Below are 24554 nucleotides of genomic sequence, written 5' to 3'. Positions count from 1 at the left end.
TTGAGTTATCCAACCTAGAGCTTCTTCCTCTTTTGGTTCAAGTGCCCTGTTTTTCTACTATGAACATCTTTCTTTTGACCTTCCCTCCACATTTGGAATATTCTCTGAGGCCCAAACTGTTCTATAAAACAACTTTCAAATAGTTCAAAAAAAATAAAGATGACAATGTAGAACATATCGACAGAATCATGATCTAATTAATAGATAGTATTTTGAAAGTTCCTAAAAAGTTCTGAGACCAAAATAGAACAAAATGTAAAATTTAGAAACCAAAGTAACTTTAAATCACAAAGTAAAAGGCTTAAGAAATTGCATTGCATTCAAGGGGAGAGGGAATCTGTATCATCTTCAAGATTGTACGGTGTTTCAAGGAAAATGAAATTGCAGCCCCACGTTTGAAAAACTGCCCTAGCTGCTGGCTACCAATAGTACAAGTAATGTTGTTGATAGAAAAGGAGGGAAGAGCCAGACTCAACCCAAATATTCATCAACATCTCCGTCGCGCCTGCTACACTACGCATCACATTTCAACGTTTTATTGCACAGAGATGGTATAAAATGTTGTGAGAAGATAAGAACCTGGGTGAGTTTCCTAATAAGATAGATTAGCTCCATTTCGCTTTTCCTGGGGGGAAAGACGTTATATATTCTGGTAAAAACCTGAGCAAGCTAACGGATAGATCGGAAGGAGATCCACTCGAACAATCTTCCAATCCTTGAACGTTCTGGGATTATGCTCTAACGCTTTGACATTGCAACTTCTTTAGGTTGATGTGATAATTCATCACACCAGAGAAATGACATCAATGGAGGTGGTAAATGCCTTGCAAGTACACTCTTTAATTCCATGATGCTGATGAAAAGGAACTTAGCAAATCCATCAATCTCGATTTCGTATTGCTCATACACAAAGAATGCAGTGAATGCAAACACCAGTCCTACAATGTTATTACCATTAGTTATTGAACTAAGTCAGAAGGAATAAGCACTGCCAGGTGTTATGGAATAAACTTAGTTGTAACTTACCCATGCCTATCAGCAAAGTCAAGGATCGTGAGAGAAACAGCTTGAGGACGTAAAGAAATGTTACGGCCTGTACAATCAGTGAAACGTTTAATTATGTGAAATATACAACACAAAACGGTAAGTAGAACCATTTAGAACCAACTATTCTATTAGCTTAAGATGAATTTGAAGCAGTAAAAAGCTCAAAATTTCGATCGTGCTTAATTATATGATCAAAATTTTGATATTTCTAAGACTTGAAGTATTTGAAAATTCATGTATCTGTTAAACAAAAAATTGAAATAGTTTTATTATGCATAAAATATAAAAGAATGTTGAATAGATTTGGACCAATCACTTGAAGCCCTATTAAACCTATTAAAGACCTTTTAAAATTCAACAACGTATGACATAACCCTGGAAGTTAACGCTATATTTTCCTCTGTTTTTATTCCACACATTATGTATTTCATAAACAACAAAAAGAGATTTGGTTTCTTTGTCACCGTGCCTATTGGGTCTCTTGGTTTGCACTTAAAGAAAATACTGGGACAGTGCACGCAAAACTTCATGAAATACAAAATTTCACAAACAGCGCAGCAGCGTCTTCTACAAACAAAGTACGAGAGTCGAAGTCATACCTTCAAAAAATAATTCCAATCCTCTCCTCGGGCCAATGATCTTGCGTTATGTACACCTCTATTCCACAAGCATGCTATGCCCATTATCGAATCTCTGACTACTGTATCAGATGGTCCAAACATAGTCGCAGATAATTTCTGGACAGGAAACCCATATCTGATGGTAAAATCTCAGCATCAGTTCAACTAAAATTAAAATAGTGATGATTAACAGAAAAAAAAAAAAAAAAAAAAAAAAAAAAAAAAAAAAAAAAAAAAAGAAAAAAAAAAAAAAGGACTCGTCATGATCATGCACTTACACGAGAAAACAATAATCATGGGAAAAACTAATTGCAGAAAAATAAATCAAGGATCCTAGAATTTTGGATGTGAAATATCTCACTTCCACTTCCAGGATAAAGAAAGTAATCATAAAGTCATAAAAGATTCAGAATTGTAATTTCTAGAAGCTCTTCATGAGCATACTTACATGTTTGTTGGTATGAAGCCATATCCATAAAGGACGACAACGATACACAACAGAAGCTGAGCCACCGATGATATAAAAGTTCCTCCACGTAGAAAAAACCAATAAAACAATAGAAACGAAGCAAGAAAACACGTGAATGACTTCTTCTCTTCTCGCCATAACAATATATCGGCAACTGCAGAAAGAATCCAATGTCATTCTCCAAGTACAGATTTACCTTATGTTACGGAGGTAAACCAAATAATGCAGCAATAAGGAAGAACAATTATAAATTTGAAATGGTATACAGATGAATTTCAACATTCATCAGTAAATGAGATTCTTCTCCATAGAGTATTTTCTAGCATAGAAACAAGACTTCTCATCAATAAAATGAAAGGAGTACGAGTACAAGCAAAATAGAAAAGTAAAAAAAAGAAGAAAAAGAACCCATCAATAGAAGAGAAAACCAGACACACAAAGCACCCCAAAATATTACATAAAACAACCAACTTCCCCCAATATGCGAAAGCTTTCTTCTTTTTTTCCTTTTCTTCTTCTCTTCTCCTCTGTTAGACATGTGTAAGAGTATATTAAAACCATACCCTGAAGGACGGATAGAGGAAACTCCCTCCCAAAGAGGAATACTACAAAAAGGCTTTCCAATTTATAACACATGCAATTACAAATGAAATCTGTGATTTGAATTCCACTCACAGGCCAAATATCCGTGTAGTAGCCTAAATAACAAAAGAGAGAATTTTCTAAAACAAAAATAATAACCCACAGGAATTTATTAACAAAAGTGTTCAATACAAGAAACCAAACCTTTATTTGTAGAGGATTTAAAATGACATATAAAGGATATTGTATATCAAGCATGCTCCCAGTCAGTCCCAGTTGAGCCGCTGGGGGTTCTAGTTAACTACATAATGATCAAATTGAATGAGGTGATGTTCATGCATTTATTTTGTCAATTGGCAACAACCATTCAAGTTACATATAAAATACAAAAAATACAATCATCTAGAAGACACAAAGTCGATAAGTTGAAATCAGGAAATTCAATTAATGACGATTGAAGTAGTCTAAGCATTATTAATATAGAAAATGATGCTAAATACATTAAATGAGAAAAAGTTTGAACCTCTTCCACCACCCAGCAGCTTATCGGCTTTTGATTCTTCGGTAAATTCAGTGAGACTTGCAAGAGATAATTCTTTGCGCAAATGTGAAAATGATTCAATGGTTAGTGTGATGCCTTCCTGTAAAGAAAAAGAAATGGAGAACAAAAAGTTGTAACTGTACTGCTATCAGTGCTTCAAACAAAGGTGCGACTGTTCCAATCAAACAGAAGTTGCAGAAGATTTGTAAGCTGCATCATCTACGTTAGCTTCTCTAACAAATCCAAAAATTCAGCTAGTACCTAGCTCCATAATGCAATTGTTACCACCTTATTTGGGAAGATACCATGAAAGTGGCTTTCGGGTGTCAGAAAAGTTCAAGAGGAAAATAAAAGCATGAATTCCATGAACTACATGTCCAGAAGTAGCAGCACTTTGAAAAGCACCCAGGCAAAAGGCACCCTGCTCCCTTATGAAACACGCCTCAGTGCTTGAAGCCGGATTTTAAGTTTTTAAAATTTTATTATTTTAAATTTTATTAGGAAGAAAATAAGAAAGCCACATTAGATATTGGGGCCTCTCTCCCTACTCCCTAATAAAAGCTCTAATTTCTTAAACTTTCAATAATCTTATTATTCATAAACATGTCATTGTCGTGTTTATACCCTAGATTTTTAAATATAAAGTGTTAAAGTGTCCCATGTCGTATCCATGTTTCGTATTTATATTCGTGCTCCTAAGCCTTTTACCTTTATGAAAATTCTAACTTTCTATAAGATATTAACAGTAAGAGAGGCTAAGGCATGCACTCTTGTCAATAAGATTGAGAATCCAAGATGAGTTTCTTTTAGCCAGTTAATCCTTTATTCTCTAGAAACAACAATAATAGCCTGTCTGTTTCAAGGAACATGATATGGGCTTTTTGCATGGATGATCACTATCCATGTTTGTTAAACGGATTTTAATTTTGTAACACCTGGATGTCAATTTTCCCTGGGTTAAAGTATTCTGCTGAGCTTTGATTTTTATCACCCCTTTGGAGGACGGGAACCATCTTTAACTTTCTCTACCACTGAATTGCACAAAGGATAAAGCTTCGGTATACTCCCTTGAGGGAGACCCAAATACAACAGGGGAGTTGGTAAACCTCATAACCCCCAAAGGTCGCCCAAGACAATTTAAAATTCAAGTTCTTCATTTACAACCAAATCCTTTTTTCCAAAGGACTAAACCAAAAAATCCCAATCAGCATAATCATATGTATCCTGTCTTAAGTATCAATAAATTAATCAAAGATAGGATAGTAAACAAAGACAAGTGAGAAAAACAGGAGACAATTTTCCAGAAAACAATTTAAATAAAAATATTGAGTGGAAGAGAAACTGATACATATTTTCATTACAACTTACTTCCATGGAGACTATAGGAGAGTACCCAAGTTGTTTATGTGCAGCAACACAGTTAAAGGTTCTAGTGCACGTGGCTAGCTGAATGTAACGAGCCCAAGTGGAATGATTATATCTACTGAATCCAAACTTTTCATGTATCCATTTCAAAAACAAGAGAACATTCCAAACCATCTTAAAGGGAAGTTTTACGGATGGCCTGCCAGAACACATAGCAAGATAGAATTACAAACGAAAGAGAATGAGAACTAAAAATTATCTAGCCTTAGTATCCTCATCAAATATATGAAAACGCAAGCATAAAAGAATTAGGAAAGGGATCGACAGAACAACAAAGTCTAAAAGTTCATGGACTGTAATTCTGTACCTTCGGTAACCCAAGCCTCCCAAAATGAGAGAGATAAATTCCCAAAACTTCATGGGCTTAAAATTGGTGATGAAAAATGCCTACATAATGATAAAAAGGAAATGATTTCTTATGAACCCTATCACTAAAATTATTAGAAAAGGCATGTATCAATCTTTTAAACGTGATACCTTTCCAGCCACAGACACCATTCGAAAATCTAGTGCTTCCTCTGCACAGATATGGGCATGGGTCACATTCTCAACAAATGTGAAGTCAGACAGGTTTTCGCCATTCCCTATAATGAACTGAAATGAGAAACTCTGTTACTTCAATAAGAGTAGACAATGTACATCTTGTATAGATCACACTAACAGGCATGCATTCTCAATGCATTAAGTTTACTTTGAGAAAAGAAAACACGAGTTCATCAAGTACTTCAATATTAAAAAGATCCTATAGCTATTCTATTAACTCTATTCCATTTTTTCTCAATTCATTATTTATTCTCAATTAATTATTAGATATATGACCTTTCTACAATGAATTGTATCATGGCACCAATTTCTACTAGGTCTATGGTTCTTATGCTTACGCTCATTTAAATGGTAAAGCACAAATAATCCACAAGATTTTATGGATTTTACAGAGGTTTACATGCAGCACTAAAACAAAGCATGGAGTAAAACATAAATAATTTTGCAAACCTTAGCCAAACCAGATTTTGCCTGATTCACCACGAAAGGAACTAGTCGTGTGTCTTCTGGCCCAAAAACATTGCTTGGGCGAAGTGCACATGTTAGAAGTCCATCTATATCGTTGGCAAACAGGATGAGTGCTTCAGCTTGAGCCTTTAGGTCACTTAACATGTCCTCAAACTGTACATAGTACTCACTTGATGAGGAAATGATTAGCAGAAGAGAATGTTAGGGATGTCCAAAATAGATGACTGAGAAATAGTTCAGATAGCAACATACTTTCCGTGGGTATGCCAATGGCTCCTCTCCATTTTGTATATCACGTGAACCATCAAAAATTACATCAGCTGAACTGTTGAATATTAGCCGTCTTACTTTGCAGTCTCGACAAGCATTAATGACATTTTTGGCACCTAAATGAGAAATCAAGATGCTGGCAATTACATCTTTCTTTGAAGTGGGATATGTTCGGAATAACAAGGGTTCTTTCAAATGGTTAACGGCTTTCTATACCTTGAACTATAAACATGTATGAGAGATAAATATCATTTGAATGTGAATCTTCATAGTCCATATAAAACACAACAGAAGAACCACTGAGAGCTGCAAAAGGAAAAAAAATCACTCTGTCATACAAGTAGCTGGTACCTAATTAAGTAATCGACATATTTATGGATAGAAAATAGGCGTCAGAGACGGAAGCAATAACAGTGAAGAATGGCAATAAATGAAAATTTTACAGGAAACCTCCCATCGCTATTGATAGCTGAAAATTTTTTCTCCATCGAAGACATTCCATTTTATTTATTCATTTATTTATTATGATGCAGTTGAGAATTTCCACAAAATTCATAGATAACAGAAGTTTCTCAATCGAACATTATGATTCAACAGAGAGAATATTCCAAACGAAATCCCTTACAAACACAATTGAAAAATTAATAAAAAAACAAAAGAAAAAGTCATGCGCACCACGAAAGAAACAAGAACCTAGAGTTGCAGGCTTCGTTCGACTCTTAACAACCTTTTAACAAATCAAATAATTCTTCGGACTTCAACAGCAGTTCATGGAAACTGTCTCAACAGTCCGATCATCTTCTGATTCTATCCATCGTTATTTCCAAAAAGATAAAGTTAACTCAAACTCCAAAAAAGCATGTGTACAATAAACCAATCCGAATCCTCTAAAATTCCACCAGCTCCAAAGCCAGGGAAAACATCTCAAAATCTTCGCATTTCAAAGAAAAAAAAAATCAAAACCACTTCAATTAGCTCCATCCACTCAAAACCAAATGCAACCAAAGCAACATTTCTCCACGTTTCACAATCAACCAAAGAGAGAGAGAAAGAAACACCTGCAACGATCTGATCCTTATTGCGAACATCGACATGGAAATACGAAGCCCGGCCAGCGACAAGCGCGTCAGAGAGGAGAGAATCCTGCTCAGAGGGATCGAGTTCAAGCGATTCAACAGAATCAGCGATACGAACATTCCACTTGGCGAGTTTCAAGAGGCGGAGAACGAGAGATCGGCCGAGAAATCCACGACCGCCCAACACCACACAGGTCCTGGTATTCAATTCCACAAAGCGATCGTCGACCTCCATTTCCGATCGATAGGAGGAAAGATCAGAGAAAAATAAGAGAATTGAGAATGAGACAGAGAAGAAAATGCATTGAGGTCGTTGTTAGGGTTGGAATTCGACGCTGGAGAGAAGTAGTTGGCGCGGAAATTTCATACCTATAAAAATAAAAAAAAATATATATATATTATTTAATTCTACCGGTAGTTCATTTAATTTTTGTTCTCTGTTGGACGGCTATATATATATATATATGTCCCCTTAATGTTGTTTTTGGTTCTTTAACTTCAAGCTTTTTCATATTTTGATGCTTTTAACTTTTAAAACATTCCCTTTATTCTAAAATAAAACAATATTTTGGTCTATATTAACAAAATAATAATCCATCGTCATCACTGTCGTGTTCATCATTATTCGATCTAGGAAGAGCACTATCACCATCACCATCATCCGTGTTCATCATTCTTCGATCCAGGAGAGTACTTCTTCGATCCAGGAGAGTACATATCTCCACGTTGGTGTTCTCCTGACAGACTTTTAAAGCATCCCCTTTAGTCTGAAGTCTTTTATGCTTAAACGATTAGGTAATCGAGTAGTCCTCGTTGCATTACCATTGATAACATTCACCCGTGTTCGTCATTCTTTGATCGAGGAGGAACAAATATCTCCATGCTAATATGCAAAAAGAAACATTTCACATATCTCAATGCAAAAAGGAAATCTCTTATGCTTTTTGTTACTTCATTTGTCAAACTAAGAGATCTTTGTTAGGTTTGCTCTTTTGGGATTTGATACTTCAAATACTCTCTACCTTATTACTTGTTAAGACAGTATACACTTGCACGGGAGGCTTTAAGCAGCGTGTATCATATATGATGTCTCAATCTGTAATTCACAATATCAAAATAGAGTTGTGATTCATATACTATCAATAGTTATGCTATGCAATCAAGATCAAGAATCATGATTTGACATTCGACATTCGACAGTCAAAACGATAATTCACTGTTGCATAATTGTGTATGTACGTTTAGTTCCTATTACAAGTTACTTCCTTTCTCCCTGTTCTACTCAACGGCACGTATTTTCAAGATCAGTGAAATGAAACGCTCTCCTATCTACATCACTAGCACGTCGCATATCAAACGTGCAAACAAGAACATAAAAGGAGAAGCAAAATTCCTTTACATTTATATAATGAACAACAATAATCTGAGCAATTCAAGAAAGAAATACAAAGGGAATAACGATTATATTAATAAATACATACAGTTAGCCCTAACAAGCTTCTCAAATAATTACAAAGATACCACTGCTAATATCTCCAAATTCTACCTTCCCCAAATCCCCAACTCAGTCTATTCGTAGCTACTTTAACCCTAGCAAACTTCTCAAATAATTACAAATATACCACTAAATATTCCCAACATATCTCTGTTAGTATATTCCTAACTCATGGTTACAAGAGGTGAGTATATATCCTTTAGGGTCAGGGCTCGGGGTAGACTCGAACAAAGCCACGGAAATGAGGATGAGAGAATGGACCCCGGCCAAAAACAAATGAGGGCAGAGATCACCACCATGTTAAAATCAAGAAACAAGCAAAGCCGAGTGACGAATGCCACCTGATTCCGAGCAGCCGAAAATGGGTAAACGCCTATCCCACAGAGCTTCCAGCAATGCTATGGTGTGTTTTTTTTTCCAGCAGAGTTTCAATAGACAACCTATGAGAGAACACATTCATCAGAGTTTAAAGCCAAAAACAAGCAGGGTGAGACGTTGTGGATCGTTATAGATTACGTCAACAAGTTTCTAACCGTGTTCTTTTTGTCGAACGGTTGTAAATTGCAAATCATACATTAGAAAAAAATGTCAACCAGGAATGCAAGTGCATGGTTTCTGATACATTTGATGGGAAAAAAGAGTTAAGAACATTGCATTTCGTTCCAACAAAAATAAGCCAAATATTTCAGAGGGTGCAGGAAAAGAAAGGGCATCAGATATAAGTTACCTGCGCAATGAGCAAGGGGGGCATGGCTACCTACAGCAGCGAGGTACTCATGGGATTTGCAAAGTAGTGATCACGGCAAACAAACTTCGAGTCTCTGTGGCTCGTGCCAAGGAGCGTTCCTAGAATACCAGGGGGGCCACTGAACGTACGTTGATACATCTTCCTCACTATGAGGTGCTGATCTAATATCATCAACTCTAACAGCTTCTTACAACTCTGAGAGGAGAGATGGTGACAGTAAATACTTCGCACAATCATATATTTGGAGAACTAACCAACTTCAACAGCCACATTGTGTAAAACAATGCGCATGTGTTTTTATTGCAATCATGAGTTCAGATGGAATTTTGAAGGTATATATTTGAAATTTTAGAATACCTGGGGATTCAAGACGTTCATCCGTCGTATAATCGCAACCTAACAAAAAATGCATAGGAAAAAAAAAACGAAAAAAGAAGCATTATCAGAAACAAGCATGAAAGGATGACAAGGTAACAAGAAGAAGACTCATTTTTTTCAAAATAATGCAATGTGAGATGAACAGCCTAATAAGTAACTAATACAACATTATCCTCAAAATCATGCAATGCGCGGTTAAGACTCATAATCCGAAGTTCGATCTCTTATCTTCTTTACATACCCAATTAGCATTTGAAAAGCCCTCGATCATAAATAATCCATATATATACAATTCCACATTCGGGTGACGCTTTTCGTTCCAAATTGTTCATCTAAATTTTCGTTTTTCAAATCACTCATGAATTTTGCTTTAGCCCATCTGACTTGTGAAAGCAAAAGAGTTTTTCAGTCTCCATCCAAGCAAAGAACTTAGATGTTTGTTCCATATAAATGTTCTTCAAGAGATCATTTATAAGAAAGATGTACTACGGAGCCAAGATCAAGCAACAGGATTCATACCTCCAACAAATCGTTGCTGAAAGATATAAGATCAGAAAATGAGAAAATCATACCTCCAGTATTCCTGGGTTTTGCATTACAATTCCTAAGATCCGCCTTCTAAGCCCCTTGTAGACAATTTTGTTAGTCGTCCCGTCTCCGTTTATCCATGGGAGTATTGGCATATTCAAACCATCAGAAGAGGCGCAAAACAATCCATTCTCATTCCCTGTTGTGTTTAAAATGGTTTTCTCCTTGGGATTGCGTTGATGCATACTGCTAGTTTGACTTTCCTTTGTGTTGTCATCAACTTCTGGAGGAAGATTGAGAACCGTTACTTTGTGCACCTCACCAACAACCATTTTATTTTCCATCTGGGAATTTGCAGCAATAGACATGTGATTATCTGGATTCTTCTCCCCATTGTTGTAGTTTTCTGGATGGAAAACCAATTGGCCATCACTTCTTCCAAGCATATCGACTGATGAAGGAGTAGCACGGTTTCGATTCGAACCAGATATCGATGTCAAAAAGTACTTGGGACGATATAAAGCATCAACAATTCGAATACTGTCAAATGAATTCACCTGTACAAAATGCAAGTTAAAATAACTCAACTTCAAACCTAACTTTCTACATCCCACCACAAAATACAAAAGCTAGCCCAGAACTTTTAAGCTCAAGGAAATTGATTAGGCTAGTGCCTAGTGGTTGTACAATGTTACACTACACATAATAATAGAAAATTCGTAACGAGCCATCAGTGTCGTTTTTTTCAACTTGAAATGATTTTCTAAAACAAAAATGGCCCCTCAAGGTGGTGGTGTGGTGTTGTTTTTTCTTTTACCCTCTCGCTCAAGGCCTGAAACACTGCTCGAGTGTATAAGTTGTAGATCGATTAATGCCTATAAAGCATAAAAAAGATACTTTGCCCTGTTCTTGGTTTAATGATTAGCCCACATTTCTTACCCCCCACCCCAAAAAAACCATATAATGGATAAAGCCAGGACATAAACAAACGTTGAGATGGGAATATGATTACAGAATAAAACAAATACTATAAGCAATCAAATTACCACGAAAGGCATACTAACCTTCAGCACTCGTTGGAACGTTTGAAGAACATCAACGATAAGTTGAGGCAGCTTTTCTCCTAATTCAGTCGTAAGATACGGCTTTTCAGTAACACAATACTGATCCTAAAGATTAACTCATTTCATGCATTGAAATCACATGTAAAGAAAATAGCTAAAAACGTGCAAAAATTATGGAATCTATACCTTGTAAATTAGCCACCTGGGAAACTTCCTCTATGCTTAAACCCTGGTCACCAGCCAACTGAACTGCAGAATAAACCAACCCAAAGACCTCTGGAGAGATGGCACTCATTTGTTCTTGATAACAACCTACCGACATCAAATGATCTGCAAAAGCTGTCATAGCTTGCCAAGTTGACTCGCAACGATTTCCTAGAGAGACAACCCCATCTGTATCGTATAGTGATTCCACATTGTCAAATGAAATACTGTTGTGAGTAGGTGAAACGTGAAATCTATCATTCCCACCAAAATGTTGGTCATCAATACAATTCCAACTATCTGACAGCTCCATAGCATCTGTTCTTAAAATTGTAGTACGACAAACAGAAACCAAAATCCCAGGAAAACCTTTTTCTCGACGAGAAATAATTTCACCCTCTGCTGGTGCAAATTTCATCTTCTTAGCCCGAGTGTCCACCCACAGTTCACAGCTATCAACTTTTCGTTTTGAACTTCTCAAGTCTTCAGGTTCTCCAACGCCATCGTCGGGCAAGCAAGAAGAAATAGACAACTCTCCCGAAGAAACTAGAGCAAACAAATGGAAAATATCTCCGGATTGTAAATCAGAAGGAATATTAATCCCATTCTCCACGAGATCTTTGTCTTTTTCATGCAGAAACTTAGAAAATTTGGAAGCTCTCTCTCCAGTGTTCGCTGGAAACGGGGACTTTGAAATGCTATGCAGAAAACTTTGTGAGAGCACAAAAGGTTCATTATTGTTGCCTCCAATCTGGAAAATGTGAAAAATTAATTGTGGACACGATATATAGTCAGACAAACATCATGGTAAATGGAGTACAGAAGCCATCTGAAGAATGTCATGCCAGTATAGTATGAATTGATACAAACAAGTTAAGGAGGAAAAACAACAAATAATCAATTATCTTAAGCAAATGTCTTCAGCAGAAACTGTGGACATGAGTAAATTAAAATCCAAAATCAACAGTGTACACTAAAAGAAAGTGAAAGAGAGAGAAGAATGGAAGAAATTGATGATTTCCACTCGAAATATTCTATGTGCAGTCTGTCTCAAACTTGGCCTTTTCACTTCCTTGGCATAACTCGCCTTCATCTTCAAAGGTCTAGAGTTTGATTCCTATGCCTAGACACTTTCTGAAAAGAAACAATGGTTCAAGGATACAAATTCCTAGAGGGAGAGAATTAAAAAACAAAACTAAGGAGTAAAAACGGACCTCCCAATTCATACAAGTATTACGCATAGAAAAGTCAGAAAATCATTCTGAAAGAGAATGCCATGGCGAAACTGCCAATCTAGCCAACAAGCTTATAATCAAGGTGTACAAATACATTGAATGCCATAGGAGAAATAAATGAAAAAATCTAAATAATGGCTATTTAAGACGCAAACAAAATCATTCAAAGAGAATTAATAGCACAATGGAACAAAAGGCTGAAGTATAAATTGAAGAAGCAAGACAATCAGACAAAGAACATGGGTTTTCACATATCACGTTTGATTTTTTGGATAAAGAAAAAGAAAGTTAAAGAAAGTAGGTAACGAAAATAGAAAATCTAATTATTTTGAGCACAAGACTCACCATGATTTTCTTTTCTCTCAGGTGGCTAAAAGCTGAAAAAAGATCATGTTCTGAGTAACGCCTTAAATTTTCAGCAAGGAGATTAGGTACTTCAAGAGCAGTTGAGGTGCTCAAGAAAACAAGCTTAAATAGCTCAACAGCATTAGAAACAGCCAATGATTCAAATACTTCTTTGCTGACATGCCTGCCATTCAAAATCTTCATCAACCGCCGATGAAGGCTTCTTGACTTTGATCTTCCCCTAGAAAATTGACATTGCTCTCCTCCCAGGTCTGCACTCTGGGTGGCAGACGTAAATCCAGATTCCTGGACAACCAAGGGCAAAACAAACAATTAGGCCTAGTATCATTCTAAAAAGGAAAAAGGAAAAGTTGATAAACATGCTCTTCGGCACACACATTTGCATCCAAAAAGTCACCATAGACAGATCCAACTCTTTTTGAGTCCTCCAACATTGTCATTTTCTTGTAATGAAGAACCTCATCAAGGGCCATCTTTACATCTTTATCATCAAAATCATCCCATTGCTCTTCCTGCAGATCCAACTCACTGTAATGTTCACTGTCGCCACTATTTCCGTTAAGAGCTTTCCCATTAGAACTTGTTGTGATCACTTTGGGGTCATCTTGATGAACCGATGCATTCCCATTAGAACTTGTTGCAATGACTTTGGGGTCATCTTGATGAACAGATGCGTTCTTTGATTTTTCCAGGTACTTCACGTAATGCTTGCCAAGAATGTTACAAAGCCGCATTACAAGTTTTCTAAATCTTAGACTGCCATTCAGCCATGCCATTCTTTTTTTACAAGTACCTGGAGGTGCTGGCAAGTTAGAGATAGCACACCAATTTGTTCGAGAAAATTTTGCACCTCGAGATGCACGGTATCTGACATATTGGATGATCAATTGCCTGAAAGGATAACAAAAGAATCAAAAAAAGCAAAGATACATGTAAGAAAAGATATCATATTAAAAAGTAATTTAACATTTTTCACTTTCTCGTTAAGAATTCAAGAGTATCTTCACATGAAGCTATGAAAGTCATCATATGATCACATATGCATATATGTACAGAAGAGAACCTCCAACAACCTATCATATACTTCAGAGAGAACATTTCACACGGTTAATCCTGCTATCTTCACTAGCTTGGATTTCATAACAAAATATGAATTTACAGCTTGTAGCAATTGAACGTGTTTACCCAAAAAAGAACCAAAAGCATGCATTGGCAGACAAGGTAAATGTTAATAAAATTTCCTTCATGGAGATCATATTAATATCATACTAATCCCTAAGGCCTGCAGTTGGAAAAATTGAAGCTTATAGGTAGTCATTGTCATCTTATTACCTATCTGTTTCATCAGTCCATATAAACCTTCTTTGACGAGTTGACTTTGTCATTGAAGAGGCAACAGAACAGTGTGCCTCGCCTTCCTCTTTAGACACAAATTCCTCTACAGTTTCTTGATGATCGCCATCCTCAAAAATTTCTTGCGAAGGAATGTTCTGCTCTCCTGAATTAGCAGCCAAATGTTTATCTTTAACATCAGATGAAATAGAAGTTTCAGGAAACGTGGTGACCCTTGCTTCATCCAACTGCTTGCTGACATCATCATACCGTGCACGCTTCCCTGGCCTCTCTTTTGGTAATCTTTTTCTCCTCAATGAATGGCCTTTAATTTTTTGTCTAGACTCCTTGTCTGTCCCTTCATCAAAGCTATTAAGACGTTCCTGGCGCCTATCATAATACACACGTAGAACCTGCAAGTGAAATTTAGGAGAGAAATGCACACCTTTAATAAAATAATACATTGAGTAAAAGAAACGCTAGTTCTTTTGAGAATTGACTGGGAAGTACAACATTACTGAGCTGAGTAAAAGATAGTATTTTTTTTATAAAAAATAAAAAATAAAAGGAAAAAGAAACAGACGTTTCATGGATAGATGAAAAGATAGAAAAATCTATCGTCCCTTTACAAAATTTGTTTGCTGCCCAAAAATTTGTTTGTTTCCAATTGACTTTTTAGACATTGCGTAGTAGAATATACGAATAACAATATTACCTGTTCTAATGTCAGATTAAGATCCTTTGCTATTTTGTCACACTCTCTATATGAAAGTTTTGCACTTGGATCCCTCCTTGCCACAAGCTCCAGGAGTGAAGCACGCTGTTCGGCTGTCATAACCCGAACTGAAGCCCATGAACGGAAAAGAAATGCCTGATGAGAAAAAGAAAACATTGACATGATGGTATCATTAGAACCGAGAACTACATTAATTTCGAACTATAAATGACTATTAATAGGCATGCTGCTAAAAGTTTAAATAATTACCTCGCGTACAGCAGACCCAGGAAATGCAAGCAGAGCAGATCTAGGATCAGCCGTGGCATAGCAATACTCAAAAGTTTGCCAATACTCATTGACAGCTTGCCTACTTGACAGTGTAAAGTCATGCCTAATTCTTGGCCGAAGATCTAGACACTTATTCATCAAAGATCTAGTAGCATCTTTTGAAACAGGTTCCTCGATGTAAGGTTTAAGCTCCAGTGCATGTTTTAAAGTGGCACGACCACAATCATTGACATTGCCTGTATTTGCAGCTACAAACCTAACTAACTGAAATAAGGAATAAACTTGTAAGGGTACTTTAGCTCGAATTCAAACAAAAAAAAAAAACAGTTATCATGCTTGATGTTTCAATACAAATCATATTGTACTGTCGGCATCACGAGTCTCATGATCTAAAACCAACCAGAGTAATAGATCCTATAAACCAACATTCAGTTGTCATACACAAATGCAAGTTCAAAATTAACAACGAAATATAAAAATATTAGAACATCTAACCTGAAAAAAGATTAGAGAAACAAAGATTTTGAAAAAACTAATAATTAAGATGCTTTGGAGGATTGAAAACAATCATTAATTTTAGAGACAGACATCACGACAAGAAAGAAAAACCAATTCAAGAGATGTGCTCAAATTCTTTATTAACTAATTTTGAAGACAAACTACAGGAAGTATAAATAACAAGATAAAATAAATAAACAAACCCAAACTGAAAATGACAAGTTCCGAGTACTATTCTCGATAGCATAAAAGCTTTAGAAGATTGAAGAATAATCAATTCTCTATTTTGGATTATATTTTTCTTTCAACCAGCATAGCAGAGATCAGAATCAGAAATGCTATTTGCTCNCTTCATCAAAGCTATTAAGACGTTCCTGGCGCCTATCATAATACACACGTAGAACCTGCAAGTGAAATTTAGGAGAGAAATGCACACCTTTAATAAAATAATACATTGAGTAAAAGAAACGCTAGTTCTTTTGAGAATTGACTGGGAAGTACAACATTACTGAGCTGAGTAAAAGATAGTATTTTTTTTATAAAAAATAAAAAATAAAAGGAAAAAGAAACAGACGTTTCATGGATAGATGAAAAGATAGAAAAATCTATCGTCCCTTTACAAAATTTGTTTGCTGCCCAAAAATTTGTTTGTTTCCAATTGACTTTTTAGACATTGCGTAGTAGAATATACGAATAACAATATTACCTGTTCTAATGTCAGATTAAGATCCTTTGCTATTTTGTCACACTCTCTATATGAAAGTTTTGCACTTGGATCCCTCCTTGCCACAAGCTCCAGGAGTGAAGCACGCTGTTCGGCTGTCATAACCCGAACTGAAGCCCATGAACGGAAAAGAAATGCCTGATGAGAAAAAGAAAACATTGACATGATGGTATCATTAGAACCGAGAACTACATTAATTTCGAACTATAAATGACTATTAATAGGCATGCTGCTAAAAGTTTAAATAATTACCTCGCGTACAGCAGACCCAGGAAATGCAAGCAGAGCAGATCTAGGATCAGCCGTGGCATAGCAATACTCAAAAGTTTGCCAATACTCATTGACAGCTTGCCTACTTGACAGTGTAAAGTCATGCCTAATTCTTGGCCGAAGATCTAGACACTTATTCATCAAAGATCTAGTAGCATCTTTTGAAACAGGTTCCTCGATGTAAGGTTTAAGCTCCAGTGCATGTTTTAAAGTGGCACGACCACAATCATTGACATTGCCTGTATTTGCAGCTACAAACCTAACTAACTGAAATAAGGAATAAACTTGTAAGGGTACTTTAGCTCGAATTCAAACAAAAAAAAAAAACAGTTATCATGCTTGATGTTTCAATACAAATCATATTGTACTGTCGGCATCACGAGTCTCATGATCTAAAACCAACCAGAGTAATAGATCCTATAAACCAACATTCAGTTGTCATACACAAATGCAAGTTCAAAATTAACAACGAAATATAAAAATATTAGAACATCTAACCTGAAAAAAGATTAGAGAAACAAAGATTTTGAAAAAACTAATAATTAAGATGCTTTGGAGGATTGAAAACAATCATTAATTTTAGAGACAGACATCACGACAAGAAAGAAAAACCAATTCAAGAGATGTGCTCAAATTCTTTATTAACTAATTTTGAAGACAAACTACAGGAAGTATAAATAACAAGATAAAATAAATAAACAAACCCAAACTGAAAATGACAAGTTCCGAGTACTATTCTCGATAGCATAAAAGCTTTAGAAGATTGAAGAATAATCAATTCTCTATTTTGGATTATATTTTTCTTTCAACCAGCATAGCAGAGATCAGAATCAGAAATGCTATTTGCTCTAACCATTTCTGAAAAGGGTAGGTATGATAATTGGTAAGCTACGTTTCTAGATGGACTATGTGGTTATCAAAGATAGATAGGTTTTCCATGATAGGGACGGATCGGAACATTGAGAAAATATCGTGTTTAGTTCTGTTCAAAATATTGGTTTGAGCTTCTCGGTCTTTACAAATTTTGTAATAACTCCATATGTTCTATTCTTAATTCTTAAGGTTCTGACTGATCATGTATAAGTTTTTTTAGTTCTATTTGGCCAGTTGACAAGGATAACTGCTTCAAGGGCCCATAGGTTGCTATCTTGACATTTGTTGAGATGGACAAGGCTAAATCCATATGTAAAATTGATAAAGGGCCTATCCTTCATTGAAGATAGATGGGTATGGCTAAGAACTACTACAAACTTCTCGATGAGGCACTTATTCAATAATCCTCCTCCCAATGAAAACACACAGCTTCAATATCAATACGATAGAATTTCGAGGACAAATATCCCAAGAAAAATCTAGTTTTTCTGCTGGAACCTCAGCCCTAACTCCATCAACACTCATGATTCCATTCACAAAAGGCTCCCGAGTATCACTACCTCGCCTAGCTGCTGCTTCTAGTGCATGAGAAATTCAGGAACCTAATTCATATCTTTTGAATTTGCTAGCAAGTTTTGAAATTGGGTTCTTGTTTCTTTTGGATGGCAGACCCCTCTCCACACCAAAATTTCCTTTGCTTTCCATGTTATCCTGGAAGGCCACCCTTTCAAAAGGAGAGGGTCCCTCTAGTATGATCAGAGCTTTTCTTTGGTACATATGGATGGAGAGGAACAACAGAACCTTCAAAAATAAGAAATATTTGTTTCCTTTCGTTGGTGTAAAGGGTTTTTTCTTTCCTTTCGCAGAGGCTTAAGAGATCTTATGATGAAAATGAAAGGATTTTTTGTAATCCAGTTGCTTGGGAGCTCCTCCCTTTTTGTACTTCCATATTACTAATGAAATATTTGTTTCTAACAGAAAAAACATAGACCGAATGTGCAGACAATGAAACTTACAATACCTATGAACAAGGGCTATTGAAATCTGAAACATAGCATTTCCTAATTTTTTGTTAAAGTAAATTACAATAAACTTGAAATTTTAATACGTGCAAGTATTTCATTAATAACTTATTGACCTCGTGAACTCATATATTAGAAGTGACCATGAAATTTACCTTCAAACGCCGTAAAATATCAATAATCACCGAGAGCCTTCCAGTACCATTAGCATCCATCAGATGCTTGTACTCCTCAGGAGCAAGGTCAGCAAGTGACAAACCCCTCTTACATTTATCCAACATATCATCAAATTTTTTAGTAGACCCAACAACTTGAAGGAAAAGCTCAACTGGGATCGACTTAATTGCGTCTTCTAATAAAAATGGCTTGTAGCTAGTGTGAGGATTTTTCAGATCATGGACAAATCTTTCAGATGAGGAAGTACCACCAGAATCATCTGAACAGTTTAGGTAATCCCACAAAAAACAATGAAGCAGCTTTGCACGGATCATTTTTGCCAGTACAAATCCATTTGCACGCATGGCTTCTGATCGTACTGCAGCAATGTCAGGATCCATATAGTGCTGTGTCCTTTGGACACCTTCTAATACAGGAAGCAACACTTTCCTCTTCGCCTTTTTTGAGTTATGACCACGACTTTGGGCTTCAAATGACCTCATTTTATCATGAATTTCACTTAGAAGTTGAGGAGATAAAGTCTCAATAGAAGGATGCAGAATCACCTGGGTGATACGAGTACGGCCACAATTTGTGACAACAGGAACATTGATGTCTATGCATTTACAGTGTCCTTCACTTTGCAATTTGTTTATACTTCGGAAAATAGTTCTTCTATCTGTTGTTGTGGTTTTGTCTGTCTCCTGATCAACAATCCACCTAAAAAGCTCGCCTTTCAAAACAAACTTCTCATCCTACAGGGGAAAAAATATGGGAATACTATTTTAGACAAAGAGCGTAAACCTGTTTGGTACGTATCTGGAAAATTGTCCAGACATATTGAACTTAGAGACGATGTGAGATTGTAAAATCGGTCAATTTCTCTCTAATTACAGAGTTAAAACAGTAAGCAATGCAAATTTAACATGTAAATCATTGAGAAAACCTGTAGCCGTTCAAGAATTCTTTGCTCCCTCCTAGCACTACCCACAGTAAGAGGTAAACACGGATACTTCTGATGTGATACAGAAACTGATGATTTTAACAGAGCCGCTGGAGGTGTTATTAATCCAGAGTTTGTTTCAACGCCTGCATTCACTGAACAGGGTTCTACATCAGGATTGGAGCATGTTGGCATAGAAACTGACTCTTGTGGCAAATGGATAACTCTGAGGTCAGTCTCGCGATCGCCATGCAGCTTATCATTAACTTCAGTTTTCATTTTTCCATCCCCTGTTGTTCTACGACTTGCACTGTCAACTTTCAAATTTGTGTCTTCAGCCTTTGCAAAGCTACTTTGAGAAGTTGTTTCAGCTAACTTCTTAGAATCATTTACACTGGAAGTATGATTAATACAATTTTCAATTTCATTATTTGCATCTTTTGATTTATGAAAAAATTGACTATTATATTCAGGCTTGAAATTCCCACGTGTCCACACTCGATAAAGATTGCATTTGTTGTGAGTTTCAGCTTGAAGATGCATTCCAAATCTAGTAAACATATTGACAAGTCGGCCATAGTTTCTTTTGTGATCAATTCCAAGCCTCTTACAAACCTGCACGCCACAGAAAACAATGGGATTAATGGCTGAAAGGATACAAAGCTCTTACTTCATAACAACTAAATCGAAATAATACCGGGGGGTTCAAACCCGGGGAAGACATTGAACTCATTATCTAACAGGCGAGTCAAACAATAGAGAGAAAAATAATAAATGCAGTTTAGACATTGTGACTTGGTTATGATCAAATGCAATGATTCTATGTTTCTGCCTTCAAAGATTATGCCTCGATGATATTACAAGACTGACGCCATATTTCTATATCGAAAAATGTATCTCCAAAGCCTCAACATTATGAAGTAAAATTTGATGCTAATTTATGACGAGATGAACTACTGAAGTGGAGAGAAAAGTTGAAACATGCTAATAACATTCAGAAGAAAATGATTCATTGTCGTATGAAAGCTCAAGTTTTTTTCATGTTTCAATATCCTGATAAAAAGGCAATGAATCTAAAGAAAAAAAAGCAAAACAAAAAATTGCAGTCCTATAATATTCAAGAAGTAAATAACACACCTCCATTACTGTTATGCCCTCAAAGCCAGCAGCATCAATCATATCATAGATTTGATGCTCTATGGCAAGCTCAGCGAGTTGATCGGTTACTTGACATTTCCTCCCAAATTTCATGTGATGTTTATAACCAGAACTATCATCTCCCCCAAGAGCACTTGTCTCAAAACACTTTGGAGAGAACTTCTTTAGCAGACGTAGACAACAATCAAACTGTGAAAGGCGAAAGAGTTGTATTCAAATGAAATAAACGTAAAGGTCAGCTGTTTACAAATGAAAAGAACATAAATGCGAGAAAGATTTAATGAAACATGAGATTCCACTTTACAGAGTTAGAATGTTAGAAAAAACAAGTGACAATAACTCTTTCCCAAGGAAAACAATTACATTAATGAGAAAAGGAGTGAAACCAAGGTCCAACAAAGAGAACACAGTCGAAAAACACAGTTTGATTATTTTGTATGCGAAACCAAGCTTTTATTGAGAAACATGAAAGAATATACAATGATAGAACATAATGGCCTCTAATCCAATAAAATGACAACTCCAAATGATCTGATCAAGATTCTCAAAACCCAGTCGAACGGGAGGAGTCCAATAAAAAAAAAGGGCCTCTAATCCAGAATTATCAAACCTAGACGGAAATTAAGAAAATCTTGAGAGATAGAAGCCAATAAAATGACAACTCCAAATGATCTGATTAAGATCCTCAAAACCTCCCCTACAATGATAGAACATAATGGCCTCAAGAAAAAGGAAGAATGTTTCTGAATATGATTCATCGTGTTGACTTTTCCATGCAACTAACGAGCAAAGAATTTGACCTTCCAAAGAGAGGAGAGGAATGAAGGGCACCCAAGTGGGGATGCATAAAGAAGTGGAAAAGAGAATTACAAGAGAAGCCTCCACTGTGATGAAGGCCCAAAAACGAGCATCCCTCCAAGAAAAACGTGAAATATTTCCAAGTACAAATGACAATATGGCTATAATAAATAAAAAATTAATTAAATTTGAAAATATGCTCTCTCCACTTCACCCTCCACCTTCGATGGATACCTTTTAAGAAAGAATTTCTGGTGGTTTTGTTTGGTTAATTCTCGCATTTTTCATTTTCAGTATTTGGGCTTCTACTTCTACAGGGGATTTTATAGTAATCATCTATGCAACTTTTCAAATAGCAAATTTTCTTATCCCAAAACAACTACGTGAAGAATCCCCCCTAAAAATGTATCTTTCGGATGATATCGATTGGTAAAAATGTACAAAAGTTGCTAGGGAAGATAAGATTAACATCAATAAAATCCTTGGAAAAGTGATACATTGTTCCATAGATAGTAAAAGAAAATTGTAAAATAGTTTATGTTCAAAACAAAAAAAGGAAGACGTTGTAATGTTAGAAAGACATGCTTTAAAAAAATACCAAAATTACCTTATTGTCCACTTTAGCCTCGAACACCTCAATAATGTGAGCCCTTTCCAATCTATTACAGACCTGGCAGCATATTTTCAACATAAAAAAGTTTTAGAAGTTGAGCCTCAAGAAGAATTTAACAAAAAAAAATAGGTAGATCAAAACATAACGGCAGGGAAGTGCAAATAAAATCCAACCTCTCTCCAAGCTTTATGCCCTGAAGAAGATCCAGTATAACCAAGATCCTTCTTAATATCAGAAACAACAAGAACCTTCAACAAAAGTAACAATGCAATTAGGACTATTTTTTTTCCACAGTAATCCAAAATTTCTATAATATCTATCATCAAATGTGTTCACTGTACACAAGTCATTGATAGAGCTGCAAAACATAAAGAAAGTTCACCTTTCCATTGGCTGCTTCAAGTTTATCACATATAGCTTCCATTTTTGGTAAATAATCCTTCACAAACACGTCTTCCTTGATGCATTTTACAGGCATACCATCTTCATCAGCGGCACTTTCTACTGGGTCTCCAAGCTGCTCAATATTATTTTCTTCCACAGTAATCCAAAATTTCTGTTGACAGCCCAAATGCTTTGCATATCGGTGCAAGTACATCAAATTGGTACTCACAATTGGACTATTTCTCAACTCCCCAGTATTTACAGCTTCTTTAGTTCGGACAACTGCAGATTGCCTCGTAATTAACCCTTGACACTCGAGGCTCTTCACTACATAAAAGAAGTTTCTTCCTTCAATCCCAAATTCTTTAGCAAGTTGGTTTTGCGTCACTCCATTTTTTCTGCAAGTTATGTATTGGATATTACTTTTCCTAGGTAATTAGAGTACTAGATAACCGGTTACAACTAATTCAAATATTTCATAGCTTGTTGCCTAGTGGATGGACCTAAAAATGACAACAAAACGTTTGATCGTAGATATCCATAAATGAGTCCCAGGAAACGTAAACATAACATCTCATAAACAAACACCAAAATTCATAATCACATATACATGCACGACAAATGAAGACTGCAGAATAAGCCAAATCAAGCCTACACAGAGCGTACCTAGCAATAGCGAGGCGCTCAAGGACTCGTCTCTGATGGGCGGACATGTTGGAACTGGCTGATCGCACATTGTAGAGCCCTACAAAGTTATCCCTCAAATACTCTTTGCCCATAACCTTCACATTCAACCTTTCAGCGTTTTCGAAAGACTGGATAGATGGGTCCTTAGCATCATAGGTCACCTTGCCAGCATCGAATTGCAAGGATGGGATGCTACGGAGTTGGGTCCAGACAGCAGTCTTGACACCATTGGAGAGGTCGAGGCCGGAAGCTGAGAGAGAAGGTTCGAGCCTGGACCATAGATTGCGGAGAGTGAGTCCGTTCTGACCCTGTGAGCAAATTTCTTCGACGGCGGAGGAGACAATTACGTCCATAGTACGCAGTCAGCAGGCGGAGAGTTTGGTTGTGAATGTACAGAGAAAGAGCATTGTTTTCCGATCAAGGCCGCGACTCGCCGGAGAAACAGAACGCAGAAACGAAATTCGGCGGGAATGGGGAAGGGTGTCGAATGCCCTTTCGACTGTATAATCTTAAATTCCTCGAAATCGCTCGAATTAAAACTCGAGAACGAAGAATCCCTATACTAATTACTTGTTTTTAATGTTATTTTTAATGTTTTTTCATTAAATTACTAAAAATTGAAATAATATTTAAACTTTTTTAGCTTTAAAATACTTTTATAAAGATAAGGGTATTTAAAAAATAATAATAATAATTAGTTTATGGGTGTTATTAAACAAATTACGAAATATTTTCTACACTTCAAAATAAATATTTAAGTAACAGTACTACCATTTGATAGATTTTTTTTTTCTCTTTTTTTTTTTTTTTTTTTTTTTTTGTTAAAATTAGTGGATAAATCTCGTATAAATTTATTATGAGACAAAAATAGCATTAAATTTCATTAAAATTGAAGAATTATTTGAATATCGATATAATTTGGGGAGTTACGTCCATCAGCAGGCCCAGCGTAAGGCTAACGGCCCAATACATCAAGATCCAACAATACAGGCCCAAAAAACTCATCGTCAAATTCCAAATTCTTGTCCTTG

The 24554-nt window shown here is 36.1% G+C and overlaps 2 protein-coding genes across 2 annotated transcripts; both read right to left on the bottom strand.

Annotated features, from left to right (window-relative positions):
* Positions 1–246: 246 nt before the first annotated feature.
* Positions 247–7415, bottom strand: LOC111801021 (3beta-hydroxysteroid-dehydrogenase/decarboxylase). Its single transcript, XM_023684977.1, has 12 exons — positions 7024–7415; positions 6182–6271; positions 5948–6081; positions 5678–5848; positions 5162–5278; positions 4992–5071; positions 4628–4823; positions 3242–3359; positions 2116–2290; positions 1647–1803; positions 1027–1093; positions 247–938 (listed from the first exon to the last, which is right to left on the bottom strand). The coding sequence occupies exons 1-12, from the start codon at positions 7274–7276 to the stop codon at positions 739–741; spliced, it is 1758 nt and encodes a 585-aa protein (XP_023540745.1). The 5' UTR covers positions 7277–7415; the 3' UTR covers positions 247–738.
* Positions 7416–8472: 1057 nt separating this feature from the next.
* LOC111800020 lies at positions 8473–24069 on the bottom strand. The gene is made up of 21 exons (XM_023683595.1): positions 23503–24069; positions 22835–23234; positions 22626–22700; positions 22447–22509; positions 21021–21230; positions 19887–20498; positions 18940–19695; positions 16872–17156; positions 16602–16757; positions 16242–16299; positions 15377–15696; positions 15107–15262; positions 14392–14804; positions 13437–13950; positions 13039–13344; positions 11441–12209; positions 11255–11313; positions 10235–10747; positions 9642–9680; positions 9264–9479; positions 8473–8976 (listed from the first exon to the last, which is right to left on the bottom strand). Exons 1-20 carry the CDS (start codon positions 23874–23876, stop codon positions 9294–9296), a joined length of 6264 nt encoding a protein of 2087 aa, XP_023539363.1. The 5' UTR covers positions 23877–24069; the 3' UTR covers positions 8473–8976; positions 9264–9293.
* Positions 24070–24554: the final 485 nt, after the last annotated feature.

Source organism: Cucurbita pepo, chromosome LG08 (assembly GCF_002806865.2).
Source record: "Cucurbita pepo subsp. pepo cultivar mu-cu-16 chromosome LG08, ASM280686v2, whole genome shotgun sequence".
NCBI lineage: Eukaryota > Viridiplantae > Streptophyta > Magnoliopsida > Cucurbitales > Cucurbitaceae > Cucurbita > Cucurbita pepo.
This window is presented reverse-complemented; position numbering and strand designations above follow the sequence as displayed.

What these genes read in the sequence shown, in the direction of transcription:
- LOC111801021 (XM_023684977.1), bottom strand. Translation starts at nt 7,276, where the DNA reads ATGGAGGTCGACGATCGCTTTGTGGAATTGAATACCAGGACCTGTGTG. An exon ending in GCTGCTGGGTGGTGGAAGAG is followed by an intron (nt 2,291 to 3,241) that starts GTTCAAACTTTT and finishes TTCTTTCTGCAG; the next exon opens with TTGCCGATATATTGTTATGG. An exon ending in ATTGGAATTATTTTTTGAAG is followed by an intron (nt 1,094 to 1,646) that starts GTATGACTTCGA and finishes CTGATTGTACAG; the next exon opens with GCCGTAACATTTCTTTACGT.